At 30.1% G+C, this 16,446-nt stretch overlaps 1 protein-coding gene across 1 annotated transcript; it reads right to left on the bottom strand.

Moving 5' to 3' along the window:
* Window positions 1–8,328: 8,328 nt before the first annotated feature.
* Window positions 8,329–9,200, bottom strand: LOC118034458 (22.0 kDa class IV heat shock protein). The gene has a single exon (XM_035039759.2). It carries the CDS (start codon window positions 9,091–9,093, stop codon window positions 8,515–8,517), a length of 579 nt encoding a protein of 192 aa, XP_034895650.1. The 5' UTR covers window positions 9,094–9,200; the 3' UTR covers window positions 8,329–8,514.
* Window positions 9,201–16,446: the final 7,246 nt, after the last annotated feature.

Here is a 16,446-nt window from a genome sequence, read left to right as displayed (position 1 = left end):
CATCACTTCTAATAAAGCTATATCTAGAAATGAAGTAAATGGCTTGATCTAGAGCTGAAAAAAAATGGTTGGTGCAATTTCATCTTTATATGAAGAGATTGACTAAAATTTTCTACTCGTTTAATAGTTCTAGACACTTTTGTAATTAGAAAATTATAATGCCAATGAAAGGATAGGTTCTAAATTTTCCTTTTTCGTCTCTTGGTTTGGTCACTAAACTTAATTTGCCTTCATAATACTCGCTTGTCCTTGTGTTTTGACAGTTTAGGCTATAAAATTGTTTGATTGTTCAATATGACCCTATAACCTAATTAATAGCATCGTGGAAAGATCCTTCTCAACTTTTCCAGTCCTGTATGTGACTATAAATGATATTTATTTATCAAGTTTAAAGAAATTTAAGAAGTCGCTCCAGAGGCTTTGTTTCTTTTCTCTTGCTTTTCTAAATGACAAGGGAAAATAATTAACATTAAACTAAAACAAGTTAGTCTTTTACTATGAATTCCCTATTCATTCTCTCACATTTCATTATTTATAGCACTATTTGGTATGCAACTTCGCATTCTTGGTCCTTTAAGTTTTCAATTTATTTTCATTTAGTTATCAATCCTTTTTTTTCTTTTAGTTTAGCACTTCAAAGCATTGTTTTAAAACTTGAACCAACCTAATTGGTTTATCCAAGGCCTAGACGATACGGGTTAACCAAAAAAACCCAAATGAATTTGCTTGTAGGGAAACCTAGTGAGACCCAACTTAATTTTTGTTTTGTTTTAAAACATCATCATTTTGAATTAAGGATAAAAATCCCTAATTCCAAGGACAAACAACCATACAAGAGATTTCCTTCCAGCTTCTTCCTAATTCAAGCATCTTTCGCTCTCTTGTCCTCCCTTCAATTCAAGCTTTTTTTCTCCTAATCCACACACATAATTTTTTCTTTATATGACCAATGAAAAGGTTGAATAAAAAAATTTAGATTCCAACATAATTATGCATATCGTCTAATTTTACACTATTAAGCATAAGTTTCAATCCGACAATTGAATTGGATTGAAATATTACCATAAGTTTCTAGATATTATTTTACATTGAATTAACATTTCAAGTCAATCGTAATTCGAGAAAGTTTTGCAATACAGGTTATAAAGATGCAATACAAATTTGTTATTTGTTGCCTTTTAACTTGTGAACTTTCTATTTGGAGATGATTTTTAGGCATAATGCAATGATTTCAACAACTTATTTGTGGGAGGTTTAGTTCTACAAGGAACTTTAATTAGTAACAACATAGTTTTCAAGTGTGGCAAATATTTTTAATGTTTCAAAATTCTTTTTTTACAATGATTCCTTATCTATCATAGCTACATGAGGAAAAGAAGACTAAAGTATTTAATGTCAAATTAATTTTGGATGAATTGTTTTTTTTCGTATTAATTTGAATTATTCTAAGGTTTTATTTGTTGTTTTATTTTATTATTTGGATATTTATATTAAGTTTAGAGCTAGTGTTTTAGTTTGGATTTGTTTTGGTTCAAAATCAATGTTTTACGATGTTTTTAGGCATAGGCTTGTGTTAGCTAATTATTAGCTTGAGCCCATTGATCCAATAATGGTTTATTAGGGTTATTTAGAATAATTATATATTATTTTCTTTTTTGTAAAATTCAGTAGCCGTGATGCTTTGAATAAACTTGTGTTTTGCATGAGATAACACTTTTCTCTTTATTGGGATAAAGATCAATAACTAACTTATCAATGTATAAGTGATTTTGTGACATCTTCGTATATTTTAGGTTCTTGTTTCACTATAAACAATGGATCTAAATTTAATTTTTAATAATTTTGGTTTTTAGGTACAAGGTTATCTCTAGATTTAGATTTCTCTGTCATAAACTTGATTTTTGGGTTTTTGGTTTTGTCATATGCTTTATTGTGGGTTTCTGAATCTTTATATGCACGAGATTCGCATAAGTTGATATAAGAGCTAGGCTTTAAAATCAAGTTATACCTTTATGAAATTTTGTTTTTTATATTTCGCTTTTATCTCTTTGATTTAAGTTTTCTACTCCTTTTGCTTGTGACATCTACCATTACAAAACAAAATGTTGTTGTTTTATTATTGTCCCTACATATCAGTAATATTAAATTAAAAAAAGACTATAAAAAGCTAAAGATCTAGTTTTGCCATGAAAAACACTAATACAAAGGAGATTAATTCAAACCATGTTGGAATTGTTTTAAAATTAAGATTCTAGGGTTTTTGGGTATAATAAAATCAAATACTAAATTTGGGGTCATTTGGACTTGTTTTGGTTTGTGTTTTAAATTTGGGTATTAAATTATGTTAATAGGTTTGATTTGTGTCAATTTATAAAACATGTTTTGCTATTGTTGAAATTGACCTAATTAGTATACTAAAGTTATATTTGAGATATTTGGGTATTCATAAAGTTATTTTCATTAGTTTTACATCTGTTTTATTTCATATCTTAAAAAACATTTATATTTCATACGAATTTGTTTGCTACTAGAGAAATCATAATTGTAGTTTTGTCTTTATTTTTTCATATATTTTGAAAAGCTTGGAAATCATAGGTTTGAGGGAGTTAAGAGAGATGGACAGTTCAACCAAAGAGATAATTTGGATAGTTTGGGGTACTATAATGGGCTTGATAGGAGTTTGGGTAGCATTCAGATGTAAATTTCATAATTAGTTCATGAACTATGCTACTGTGTGGTGAGGTCACCTTGTGTTGAGTTATATAAGAAATTGTGAGAGGTTTGTTGAGACTCAGGAGAAGATTAAGGCTATTATTAGAAGATGATTTATTCTTAGTCATTATTACAGGGAATTGTATAAAAAATTACAGTGTTTGAGCCAAGAAACAAAGAATGTTTATAAGTACCATTAGAAGATGAAGATCGTGATGATTCATGTTAATAAAGTAAAGGACAAAGAGGCCACTAAGGCTAGGTTTTTTAATAGGCTGAATCATAAAATCATAAATATTATGGAGTTGTAATATTATGTGGAGTTGGAGGATATGGTGTATATGGCAACAAAAATGGAGAGATAGCTTAAGCATAAGGATAGTTCATGACCAAGCTAGTCGTTGGGTTATTCATCACATTGGAAACCTAATCGGAAGGCTAGCATGAGGGCTACCCAATCTCAATCGAATGTAAGGGAGAGATCCAAAACTCCATGACATAAGGGCATCTCCATTGATTGTAGAGGTAAAGTTGAAACTCCTACTTTTTGTAATTGTGACATGAAAAGTTGTTGTTGTTTGAGAGTTAGCTATGTTGCTTTGCAATGTCCAAATAAACGAGTTATGGTTATGAAGGCTTATGGTAAGGTTGTGATCAATGAGGAGGTTAGTGATAAGGAGAAGATGCTCCTAGTTAAGGATGTTAGGTGATTGGTTGAGTATCCTGTTGAAAGGGAGATGTTTAAGGTGAAATGAGAACTGGATTTGCTAGTTAGGGTGAGAGATTTGGAGGAGAAAGGATAAAACATTTTCCATACAAGACACCATATTCAAAATAAGATATGTGATATGATAATTAATAATTAGAGTTGCATTAATGTGGCAAGTATTGATTTGGTGGATAAATTAAACTTGTATACTACAAAACACTCTATTCTATATAAATGATAGTGGTTGAATGATTATGGAGAGATTAAAGTGTTTAAATAGATTTTAGTTGCATTTTTTATTAGAAAATATTGTGATGAGGCGTTATGTGTTGATGTGTCTATGCATGCTAGTCATTTGTTGATGTATAGGCCTTAGCAATATGATCAAAAAGCTATGCTTGACGGGTTTAAGAATATATTTTCTTTTATGAAAGATGAGAAATCTGTAGTTCTTATTTCTTTAACACCTAAGTAGGTTTATAAGGATTAATTAAATCTTAAAAGGGAGAATATAACTGAAAAAATGAGAGCTTGTATGTGAAGGAGAGGTTTATTTAGAATATTTTCTTTGCTAAAAAGATTATGCAAAGTTTTGATGGCAATCCTTTATCTTAGGTTGATGGTTGTTTGTTGCCTTTAAAAGTTCTTCTTTATGTTATAGATTCAATGACAAATCATCTTAAAGAGAGAAGAAATGACACGATCCAAGAAAATATTAAACAAGAAAATTCAGATTCTAGTATAATTGTGCTTACTATCCAATTTATGCTTACTATCCAATTTATGCTATTACGTATAATTCTCAATTCGACTGTTGGATCATATTGAAATTTTACCATGAGTTTCCAAACATAGTTTTCTATATTGAGTTAAAAGTTTAGATCAATTTCAACTTGAGAAGGTATTGCAATTCAAGTCAGAAAATGCAATGTGAATTTTATTATTTATTGTCTTGTCTTATGGACTTTTTATTTGAAAAGAATTATTTTCCTCGTAATACAAGAATATTCAACAATTTATTTATGAGACTCTCCTAGTTCTAAAATGATCTTTAATGAAAAATAATATATTTCCAAATGTAGCAAAGATTCCTTAAAGTTTCAAAATCCTTTTCTTACAAGAACTCCTTATTTATCCTAGCTAAATAAATAAATAAAAAAGGCTAGAGTACTTAATGACAAATTAATTTTGGGTTGAATTATTTATTTGTATTAATCTGAATTATTTTATGGTTTTATTTGTTGTTCATTTCATTATTTAGATATTTACATTCAATTTAGGACTAGTGTTTTGGTTTAGGTTTGTTTTGGTATATAATTAATGTTTTAAGACTGTTTTAGGTATTAAGCTTATACTTGCTGATTATTAGATTGGGCTCATTAGTTTATAACTCAATATATTATTTTCTTTGCTGTAAAATTCAGCAGCCATGATATTTTGAATAAACTTGTGTTTTATGTGATGCAACACTTTTATCTTAATTTCAATTTAAGCTTGAATTACTTTTAATTTCAGGCAAATTAAATTCTCATTTTTTATTCTCTCAATAGGTTTCAACACACACAATTATTACAATGTTTTTTAGGTATTTTTGTTAAAGGCTTAATAATTAGTACTTAAAAGTGTATTTTTATCAAGGTTTTATATCATCATTTTACACTTGAAGTATCAATAACTTTTTAACTAAAGCATATTTTATAATAACATATCTAATAATATAAGATACCTTTAATTTATGGTAAATGTTCATCTTAAATGCATGCCTATCACATAAATAAAAGGATTGATTAATGAGTTTAAATACTGAAATTGAAAAGACAAAGAGAGGGCCAAACTTAGAAAAGAGATGTTGGTGCAATCAAAACTGGAACACTGTTCGGTAATTGGATTATATCTAGAGCTGTAGATCTCAGATTTAGGTCTGTTTTATATGGATGAAAATGTAAGACATAGGCCTCCAACTTTCATGTGGAGTCCAAGATTTTCAATAACGCATTGCATCGTGGGCAGCTAAGGCTAATTGTTTCTTCTTCTTCTTCCTGTTGAAATAGCTTCCCTGGTGTATTGAAGAAGGTGATGAACAATGTCCTTTAAAACAGTGTTGTTTTGAGATGTGAAGTGGCCATTTTTAGTTTGGTCACTCAAGTTTTGAAATTTTGTAGTTAAGTCCTTGGATAAATTATAATTGGACCCCTGAACTTTAATTTCTTTTAAGTAAAGCCTAAATTGACTTTTAAAAATATTTTTTCTTGTAATCAAACCCTCCATAAATTTAATTAAACATTCAATAAAATTTAATTGAGTCCATAAACATCTAATTTTGGACTTTTCTTTTTTAAATTGAATTTTTCTTGTTAACAGGGCTCTCATCAGTCAAAAATATATTGTCAAATTTCAATCCTTGTATTTTTTGAACATCCTCAACCAATTTCTAGCTATTTTATGGGCATTCAAGCATCCTTTTCTCGTTGCTATTATGTTTTGGATTTCTTCTGAATATCTTTTGATATTTTTTTTGTATTTTCTCATTTTTATATGGAGAATAAAAAAATGGATAATAACATATGCCCTCTCTTTACAATACTTACGGAGTAAAAACTTTGCGTAGTAAGTTTTGTAAAGATAAACAAAAGTGAACTTTCGATTATAATCTTCTCAAAACTTGGTTGATTTGAAATTTTGTCTTTATAACGATCCCCTGCAACTAGAAACTAACAATAAAAATCATATATTAAAATCCCGATCCGGCGGTCTTATAGATTCCATCTTCGGTTGGATTGACTTGAGATCTCATCTGGCAATCCTCTTTAACTAGAACCAAAATCTGTGTATAACTCAATCAACCTGAAATCCCATCTAGCGATTCCCTTTAAGTATAACTAAATCCTATAAATGTTTACACCACTTGAAGATATTTTATTTTCAAGATTTTTTCAACTTGAAAATATATTTTCTTTAAGATTTTTTCCACTTGAAGATATATTTTTTTCAAGATTTTTTCTTGGTGAAATTAACTAATTCTTAAAGGTTTATAAGAGTGATTTTGTTATTATAACTAACTCTTTCATTAGAGTGGATAATACAATTTAAAGTTCTAATATCTCTATATATCATAAGATAACACTTACAGGATTTGAAAGTGTTTAAGTGTAGTGAGAACGAGATTGAATACTTTGTACTAGATTATGAAGGTTTAATAGCACCAATTTGAGTATAATCAAGGATTGATGATTTCGAAGTATTTATTTGGAATCCCTTGCTAATTTTGCAATTAAACAATATATATATAAGAAAAACTAGGCATTTATAGTCGTTATAATCCCATTAAGAGTCACATGGTTGATCAATTTAGATTGGTCAAGCCAATTAGTTGACTAGTCTTGTAAAATTTGTAGATGTTTATCACTAATGAATAAACAGTCAACTAGTTCATCTGGTCACAACAAATAGTCGATCAATGTAAGTAGAATCTTAGTTTTGATAGATTAAATTCTTAGAACCGTCTATCTTAAATTATTTCAGATTATTTATCAATCATTTAATGCATATAGAGTGAAGTGTGTGAGTTCATTTTAATTATGCTATCAAGTGGGATATAAAGATTTGTATTAAGCACTTAAAATGAACACTTAATCTAAGTCTTCACTTTGCTTCCTTCTTGGATTTTTTGATGGATTTCCTTATGAAATCCATTATACTTATTGATATGTTATTTGAATAAACCTATTTAAAACTTATTCTTAACAAGGCATATTATTAGTCCATTTTTCATTTTATTGGTATCATCAAAATATATAAAAACATGAATATTTGACCTAAAGGTTAACAATTATTTTTGCATATTATCCTTGATGTTTATGTTTTTGCTTGTTTAATGTGATTTTAGATGTTTGTAAACTTTTTAATGGAGTTTCTGTTGTTGGCAAAGACTAAAAATATTTGCGTGTCTCATTATGATTTTTTTTCCAGTTTAAAAACACTCACTTTTAGAATGTCCTATTTCACCTTTTCCATTATTGTTGGTCTTGCATCTGTGAAGGTGAATTAGGGATATCTAATGTAATAACTATGATGGTTTTTACTATGAAAACTTGAACTTTAATGTATTGAAGTTTCTTAAATGTGTTGAGGTTGCTAAAACATCTTGTTTAAGCATATTATTCATGGTTTGATACTTTACTTTTATGTGATTTTATCGTCTTACATTAATCATTGTATTGTTTTATTCAACATTGTTTCCGTGAACTCTTAAATGCCATTGTGAATACATCTTTAATTTACGTTAAACATAACATGGTTATGGTTACCGTGTTTGATTTTATGGCTAAGAATGCATTTAGTTCTTATATGATTACAATGCTTTCATGTTTAGTTCTTTTAGTAAGTCGAGTCAAAACCTAACTAAAGAGGTTTTCTAAAAAAACTTGTCTATCTTTCCAAGTGTGTTTCAAAGTCTTCTCAATTTTTGTTGTTTTTATTTTTTGGCATTTAGGCCGAACCCTTCAAAGTTTGCATCTTGTTTCGTTGTTCATGCTTGCATTCATTATCTTCCTTAATGTTGCAATACCTATTCTTAATACATGAGCAACTTTTACTGAGCAGTATGAACATGTGTTTATTTCTTGTGATTAGTGGTAAATTAAAATTTCCTTGACTTGTAAAATCTCCCTACAATTTTTCGGTTCCGTTTGATTTTTTATTTATTTTTCTCATTTATTCATCATTTCACGTACGCCTTTATTAAATTAAATAAATAGCATCAATAACGACTTTTAAAAAAGAACAAAAATACATTGAAAAATAGGGATATAAATAGATTGAGAACTCCGCAAGGATTATAAAAAGAAGAGAGAAACGGAGTTAGGAAGTATAAGAATTTCTGATGCAGTAGATAGTTTGCCAACAAATGGTGATAAAGGGAAGCCATTTATTATATTTTTAGATTATGAGTTTCATAGATGGCATACGTACGTATTACATTAGTGCATCAAGTTGGAACATACAAAACAAAATCACAAGATCGAAATGAAAAACATCCCTTATTTTCTCACAGACAAGCGTTACCGATCTCAGGCCTCAATACATGAAAACATCTAGAGCTCTTGCTTTGCTTCATCACTCTTGAGCTTGGCTGGCTCTTCTCCCCCCTCAATGCTAACCACCGTAGGACCCTTGATTTTGTCCAGGGACAAATTGGAAAGTGACAAAATGAGAACTCCGTTCTCAAGCTTAGCCTTCACAGAATCCAAGTCCACATTCTCTGGCAGCTTAAACTGCCTGATGAACTTGCCATACGATCTCTCTACTCTGTGCCAGTGATCCCCCTTTTTCTCCTCTTCTCTCTTCCTCTCTCCACTCACTCTCAACACCCTATTCTGGTCAATTTCAATCTTCACCTCCTCTTTCTTCATTCCTGGTACATCTAGCATGATAACATGACCCTCAGGTGTTTCTTTCCAGTCTACTCGGGCTGGAGAGAGTGCCACATGATCGTCCTTGTCGAACCCAAGTGGGATATGTTCCAAGACCCTGAAGGGGTCCGGTAAACGGTCCAGCCAGAGATCAGTCAGGAGACTCCCAGGACGGTCTGAAAATGGCAGGAGAGATGCATTAGAGAACCCAGCAAGGCAGAGAACGAGCAGGACTGAGAAGGCAAGTGAGTGCTGCCTCATTTTTCTATAACTTGTATTTTTGTTTGTTTGTTTTTTTTATCCCAGAGGGCTTAAGGGACTGATACAACTTGCAAGAATGTGTTTTTGTTCCTGTCTAAAATGAAATGAGCCCATTCCCGGATTTATATAGGCTTTAGTTATAGAGCATTGGTTCTTGAACATTCTGGGACTGGTTTTTTTTTTTTTTAGAAGATGGGGAAGGTTCGAGCCGCTTTGAGAGTAATAATTAACGATAAGCCATGAGGTGGCAATCTGTGCTTAATTAAGCGGGACAATTCCTCCACGTTCCAGAGACTTCATGTGAATTCTTATTCTTGTGTAGAAATTTCTCGAATTTAAATGGCAGCCCCTTTCAAGATGCGAGTTAGTAGCTTATATTTACCAGTGGTTTAGTATGTTTTTTAAAATATTTTTATTTGAATATTTTTATTTTAAGTAATTAAATTTGAGTCACAATAACAATTTTATTGTGGATATTCTATTTTAAATAACTAAATTTACTATTTTTTTTTAATTTGAATACAATTTTGAAACGTTATTTTTTTATTATATATTTTTATATATGTATTTTACTTGGATGTTTACTTGTTTTATTGTTTTTTCTCAAACAAACTTGTTATATGGATACATGATTTTGTAAATGTTATGGTTTGTTTTAAATTTTATAAAATTATATTTGTTTGTAAATTATTGAAACATTTGTCGAATTACCAATTAAGAAATGTTGTGATGATATAAACAATGACTTGTTTAACATATCTGTTTTATATTTTATTAATTTTATTGATGAGTTATAATTTCTGTAAATTAACATGTATAAATTTCTATAAATGTAGATAATTGATAATGAATTAAGAAAAATATAAAAGTAGGTGTATTATTTACTTGACGTAGTTAATTAATAAATATATATTATTGTCATCATTATTTGATATATATAGGTTCGACAAAATTTATGGATAATCGTTCATTTGATATATACTGTTGTCATCATTATTTGACATCAATTATTTGATCATGTCAACTTGGAAACATAACCTTTGACCTAAGGAGTTTGTAATTCATATCAATTACTAATCTTCGAGACAATTGAAAAGTTAAGGTAAGTTGAATCGTATAAATGCCAAGCAAGTGGAATTTATTGAAATATTTTCATATATCATGAAATACAAGTAAGGTAAGAAAAATATAGTTGGATATGCATTATCGTAAAGGTATGTTCTTCTTCCAATATCAACTTACAACAACTAATTGATTTCCTAGGCATGATGGATTTTTATTTGAAGATAAATATGTGTGCCTAATTGTTCAATGCTTGAATTGCTTGTAAAGGAAGCTCATGGTGGCAAATTAATGGAGCACTTTAAAATTACCTAGGTCAAGGAAATGAATGGACTCTATATTTCTTGTTGTATATAGATTTTCTAAGATGACACATTTCATATTTTGCCATAAAATTGATGATGCAATAAATATAGTCGATCTATTCTTTAAGGAGGTAGTTCAGTTACATGGTGTTTTAAGGAGCATTATATCGAGATATTAAGTTTTTGAGCTATTTTTAGAAATTTTTATGGGGTAGGTTAGAAACTAAAACTTTATTTTCTACTACTTGTCATCCATAAATAAATGGTCAAATTAAAGTAGTAAACAAGACTGTAACTCATTTATTAAGAGGTATTGTTCAAAAGAATATTAAAAAAATAGAAAGATTGTTTATCATTTATTGAATTTGTATATAACACAGTGTGCATTCTACGAATTATTCCTCATTTAATATTGTTTATGGTTTTAATCCTTTAACACAATTAGATTTGATTCCTTTATTTTTTAATGAAAGTGTTAGTTTTGATGGTAATTCAAAAGTATAAGTGGTGCAAGACTTACATGCAAAGATACATAAATAGATATAGAAAAAGAATGAGCAATATGCATTCAAAACTAAAATAGGGCATAAATTAGTAAGGTTTAAACTAGGAGGTTGGGTTTGGGTGTATATGAGGAAGGAAAGGTTTCATAAACTAATTAGTACTTAAAAGCGCATTTTTATCAAGGTTTTATATTATCATATTGCATTTAAAGTATCATTTAATTCCCTAACTTGAGCATGTTTTATAATAACAAATCTTATAATATAAGATATCTTTATTTTATGGTAAATACTCATTTCAAATGCAGGCATATCTCACAATTTAAAGGATTGATTGATGTGTTTAATTATTGAAATTAAGAAGACAAAGAGATGGCTAAGCTTAAAGAAGAGATGCTGGTTTAATTCAAACTAGAAAACATTCAGTTATTGGATCGTAATTGGAGCTGTAGAGTATGGATATAGGTTTGGTTTATATGGATGGAAAGCTAAGACATAGGCCTAAAACTCTCATGAAGAGTTCAAGATTCAAAACGGCCGTTTTTAAGTTTAAATTGTAGCAACAAAAGAGAAGTCGGAATCTGTCATGCAACCCAAATACTATTATGTGTTCAACCCATACCTCGAGTTCTAGAAGTCCAAATAAGCTCATTCTTGTTTTGTTGGAAAGTTGAGATAAATTCTCAGAACTTTCATGAAGGCTATTTGTTGAAATTCGGACATTAGCAATGACGTTTTGTTCAAACAAGATAATGGTTGTCACCAAGTCAAGAGGTGGCCACTCACTCAATAATTTGCCATACATTTATGCTTTTCATTTCTTTTACTATACTTAGTTAACTTTCATCATAATTATGTTCTTATCTAGTTTATTTATGTTTCTTTTATTCATAATGTTTAACTAAGTTTATTATGTCAAGGTGAAAAGGTTTCATTAATGGTGTTAGAATATGTAACATCCCCCGTACCGAAACCAATGTATTAACCTTAAACAAAAGAAACATGGTAATTTTTTTTTCTTTATTGATCTCATACACAGTTTATTGAAATTTCTACCGAAATTTTGGCAGAGTTTTTCCTATGCTGGAAGGTCCCAAGTTATCGACAAATCATTTGTACACATCCTGTATTTATTGTTCATACACAATCCAATCATTCCAAGTCTCAAACTATAAACTTTTAAGATAAAATTTACACAGTTATCAAGTTACAAAAATGAGAAGAATCCTAGGATTTAAGAGGTAACCATTAATTAACCATCGTAATTGCATTCATACGTTAGCATAATAAAGATTTTAAATTTCAATTTACTATTTACAGTTTTTTTTTTTTTTTAAATAACACTACATTACTTTATACATATAATTTAGGAATATTATTATATACAACCCAAAGGGAAAATTCTTCCTTCTTCCTATTAACTTAAGTGACTATACAGAGGGAACACCCAAGCATCAACTAAGGGTTATGTTGTTGAGATGAACCTGTATAGTAATTTGCATAAACATAATTAAATTAATTAAGGTGATCTAGTATATTTTTCATTACACTAACAATTTGCTTTTTAATTCTTTTATTCATGAATTTCTATAGCGCACACAAATCTTGTCCAATAATATCTAATTCTATTGATCGCCCTTTTGCATGGTACCGGTTTCAAACCAGAACACCGGTCCAACCATCAGCCCATTCATAGGGCACCAGTTCCAAACCAGTACACTGGTCCATTCCTTAACCCATTCATAGGGCACCAGTTCCAAAAAAGGACACTGGTCCATTCATCATTCAAACGCTACATATAAATACAAAAATTTAAACATCTTATCAGGGATTAAATTAAAGAATTACACAAGACGTTAAATTAGAAATTGAAGTGTCAGACACCTACCTTAAAACTGTGCTCTACTAGTCGTCCCCTGCTCTCGTCTATTTTCCACAATTTCACCTTTTATTAGAAAATAATGAGTCAAGAGATTGAGAACAACTACTTTTCCTCTTCTATTTCCTTCCTTCTTCTAACCCTTCCCTTCTCACTAGTAAATTTTTTCTAAGTTTTCTTCTTAAATCTTATGTGAAGCATTCTCAGTTCACTTACTCTCACTTTCCTTTGGATTCAAATGAAGAATTTACAAGGTTTTCTCTTAATTTTTCTTTTCTTCTCTTTCTTCCTCTCCTTGGTCGGCCATTACTCTAGGGATTTCTAGAGATTTCTTGTTATTTATAATTATCTTCTTTCCTTATTTGTAGCTTGCCCCTCATATTTACTTCTATTTTCACATTGACCCCACCATTCTTTTTATCAATCCATTGACCCCCACTACTTCTCTTTCTCTATACCAACTCCTTACTCATTTATTATTGTTTTCAATTTCAGCCCTCTCATTAAATAACTTCTTTTTTAATCCAATTAATTTGTTCAATTTAATCATTTCTCCACATTCTTTGTATTTTACTAAATCAAGATGAGATTATTATATTCGAGGGTTTACAAAATAGGTATAATATAAATTCAACATGGACTTCAATATTTATATCCAATAAAGTTTGTTATTAATATGTTTTATCTTTTGATCTTACTAATTCTTAATACCTTGCTTGTTAAATGATTAATCTAGATTGGTGTTGTACAATCCTTGGTACAACAATACTTGACACTTTTATAGCCTACTGTATGGTAAAACCAAAACCTGTGCTATGAAAAGAACTTGATTTGTTGTTAACATAAGTTAACATCATGAATTCTTGATAATATTTAAAAGTATGATGTTACTAAAATAAGATAATTAATATGATCATGTTAAAAATTTATAATGAATTATTAAGGATAAATCATCCGAATATAACCTCTTTTATGTTACTATACTTATTTCTAATACTATTAGTGGATCCTTTAACCTTGACAATTGCTTTTATCTTTGATTAATACTCACATCAATATCACATCTCAAAAGTTCTCTTCAACTCCTTTTCATTTGTTGTTTATAATTTTATATAGTTCACCTCCCTATGTTTCAACTTCGATTTTGCCAGGTTATTTATTACTTCGACACTCCTACACTTGGGATAAGACTTCTTTTGATTGTGTCAAGTTTTTGGCGCCGTTGCCAGGAAGGTAATTTTATAAATTATATATTTTATTTTATTTTTCTTTTCACTTTTATTGTTTTTTTTAATTTTTTTTCTTTGTTTCTTCTTTTTCCTTTTCTTTCTGCATGAGAGTTTGGTCACACATATTAAGTGGTAGACTTTGTAGGAAATCTTCATCATTTTTAGAAAACATGGCTGAAGAGGATAAACAGTTGCTTCATAATAATAATAATGAGAATAATTGAGTTAGAACACTTAGAGATCACATGAATACAACAAGAACAAGTGCACCCTTATGTATAGTTTTCCCTCCTGATGCATCTCACTTTAATTTTAAGCCAGACATTATTCAACTTCTACTTACTTTTCATGGCTTAGATCTAGAAAATCTATACTTGCATTTGAGAGAATTTGAAGAAGTTTATAATACCTATAATAACTTAAATTGTAGCATGAACACCATCAGATTAAAGTTTTTTTCTTTTAATTTAAAAGATAAAGCTAAAACATGGCTATAAAATCTTAGATTAGGATCCATTCATGCCTGGGAAGAAATGCAACAACAATTTTTAAAGAAGTTTTTCCCTTCTCATAGAACAAACTTTTTCAAAAGACAAATCACCATATTCATTTAAAAGCCAAGAGAAACATTTTACCAGTGTTGTGATAGGTATAAAGACTTGCTTAATGTATGTCCTCATCATGGTTTTGAAACATGGAGATTGGTTTCAAAGTTTTATAAAGAGTTAACACCTAAAGATAGGCAAATGGTGGAATTGATGTGCAATGGAACTTTTGAAGATAAAGACCTTGATGAAACAATGGAGTACCTAGACTTGTTAGCTGAAAATGCTCAAAGTTGGGACATTACAAGTACTTGTGAGGCACTAGGTAAAACTCAACTTCATACATCTAGTAGAGGTATGTACAATCCTAGGGAAGATCATGACCTCCAAGCTAAATTTGCATCTTTAGCTAGAAAAGTCGAGGCACTAGAATTGAAAAGGAGTGGTCAATTAAAACCTGTTCAAGAAATTATGTGTTAAATTTGTGAAACTAATGAACACTCAACCAATGATTGTCCAACTTTGTCTTCTTTCAAGGAATGTCTCCATGAACAAGCCAATGATTTAAACAGTTTTCAAAGGCCAAATCATAACCCAGCAATTGCCACCAGGTTTTTCCATTCCAAATGACTCTTAGGTTTGTAAACTCAAAAAGAGCTTATATGGTCTAAAACAAGCTTCTAGACAATGGTTCTCTAAGTTGTCTTCCTTTTTACTGCATTTTGGTTTCAATCAGGCAAAGTCAGATTCTAGTCTTTTCATCAGACAAACATCAACCAACTTTATGGCATTGTTAATACATGTTGATGATGTGTTCATAGCTTCCAATGATCTTGTAGAAATAGCTACTGTAAAAAGGTTTCTTCATAAATCTTTTACTATAAAAGATTTGGGTGAGCTGAAATACTTTCTAGGCATTGAAGTAGCCAAATATGCTAAAGGTATTATTCTTTACCAAAGAAAGTATGCTTTAGATGTGTTGGAAGACAATGGTTTTTCTGGTTCTAAACCCGTTAGCTTTCCTATGGAATCAGCTTTGAAACTCACTACTAATGATCCTAGTCCTTTATTATCTGATCATGTATCCTATCAAAGACTTATTGACAAACTTCTTTATCTCACAATCACACAACCACATTTATAATATGCAGTCCAAGCTCCCATCCAGTTTATGTCCAATCCTCATACAATGCACTTACAAGCTGCAGAGAAAGTCCTTCGATATCTTAAGGCAACCTCAGGTCAAGGCTTATTTCTCAAAGCGGATTCTGATTTGCACTTAAAGGCATATTTTGATAATGATTGGGGTGGTTACATTGATATTAGGAGGAGTGTCACTTGTTTTTCAGTTTTCCTTGGGGATTCTTTAGTATCTTGGAAATAAAAGAAGCAACTTATTGTCAGGAGGTTCTCGGCAGAAGCTGAATATAGAGCTTTATAAACTACAACATGTGAGCTTCAATGGTTAGTTTGTTGGTTGGCTGATTTCAAAATAACACATTTTTAGGTTGCATTGTTATACACTGACAAAAAACCTGCTTCAGAAATTGCTTCCAATCTAATACACCATGAAAGAACTAAACATATACAAACTAAATTGTCATTTAGTTAGGGAGAAATTGCATGAGGGTTTGATCAAAATCATCCATATCCCTTCTAGGTTTCAATTGGTTGATATTTTCACCAAACCTTTAGTTGCCTCAATTTTCATCATCTTCTTAGCAAGATGGGAATGATGAATACCTATTCTCATCTAGAGGGGAGATGTTGGAATATATAGAATGTGATTGATAAATTAGAGTTAAAGTCTATAGCTAATTAGAAAGTGTT

This window comes from Populus alba, chromosome 13, assembly GCF_005239225.2.
Source record: "Populus alba chromosome 13, ASM523922v2, whole genome shotgun sequence".
Lineage (NCBI taxonomy): Eukaryota > Viridiplantae > Streptophyta > Magnoliopsida > Malpighiales > Salicaceae > Populus > Populus alba.
This window is presented reverse-complemented; position numbering and strand designations above follow the sequence as displayed.

Excerpts from the sequence above, each read along its gene's own strand:
- LOC118034458 (XM_035039759.2), bottom strand. The coding sequence starts at position 9,093 with ATGAGGCAGCACTCACTTGCCTTCTCAGTCCTGCTCGTTCTCTGCCTT.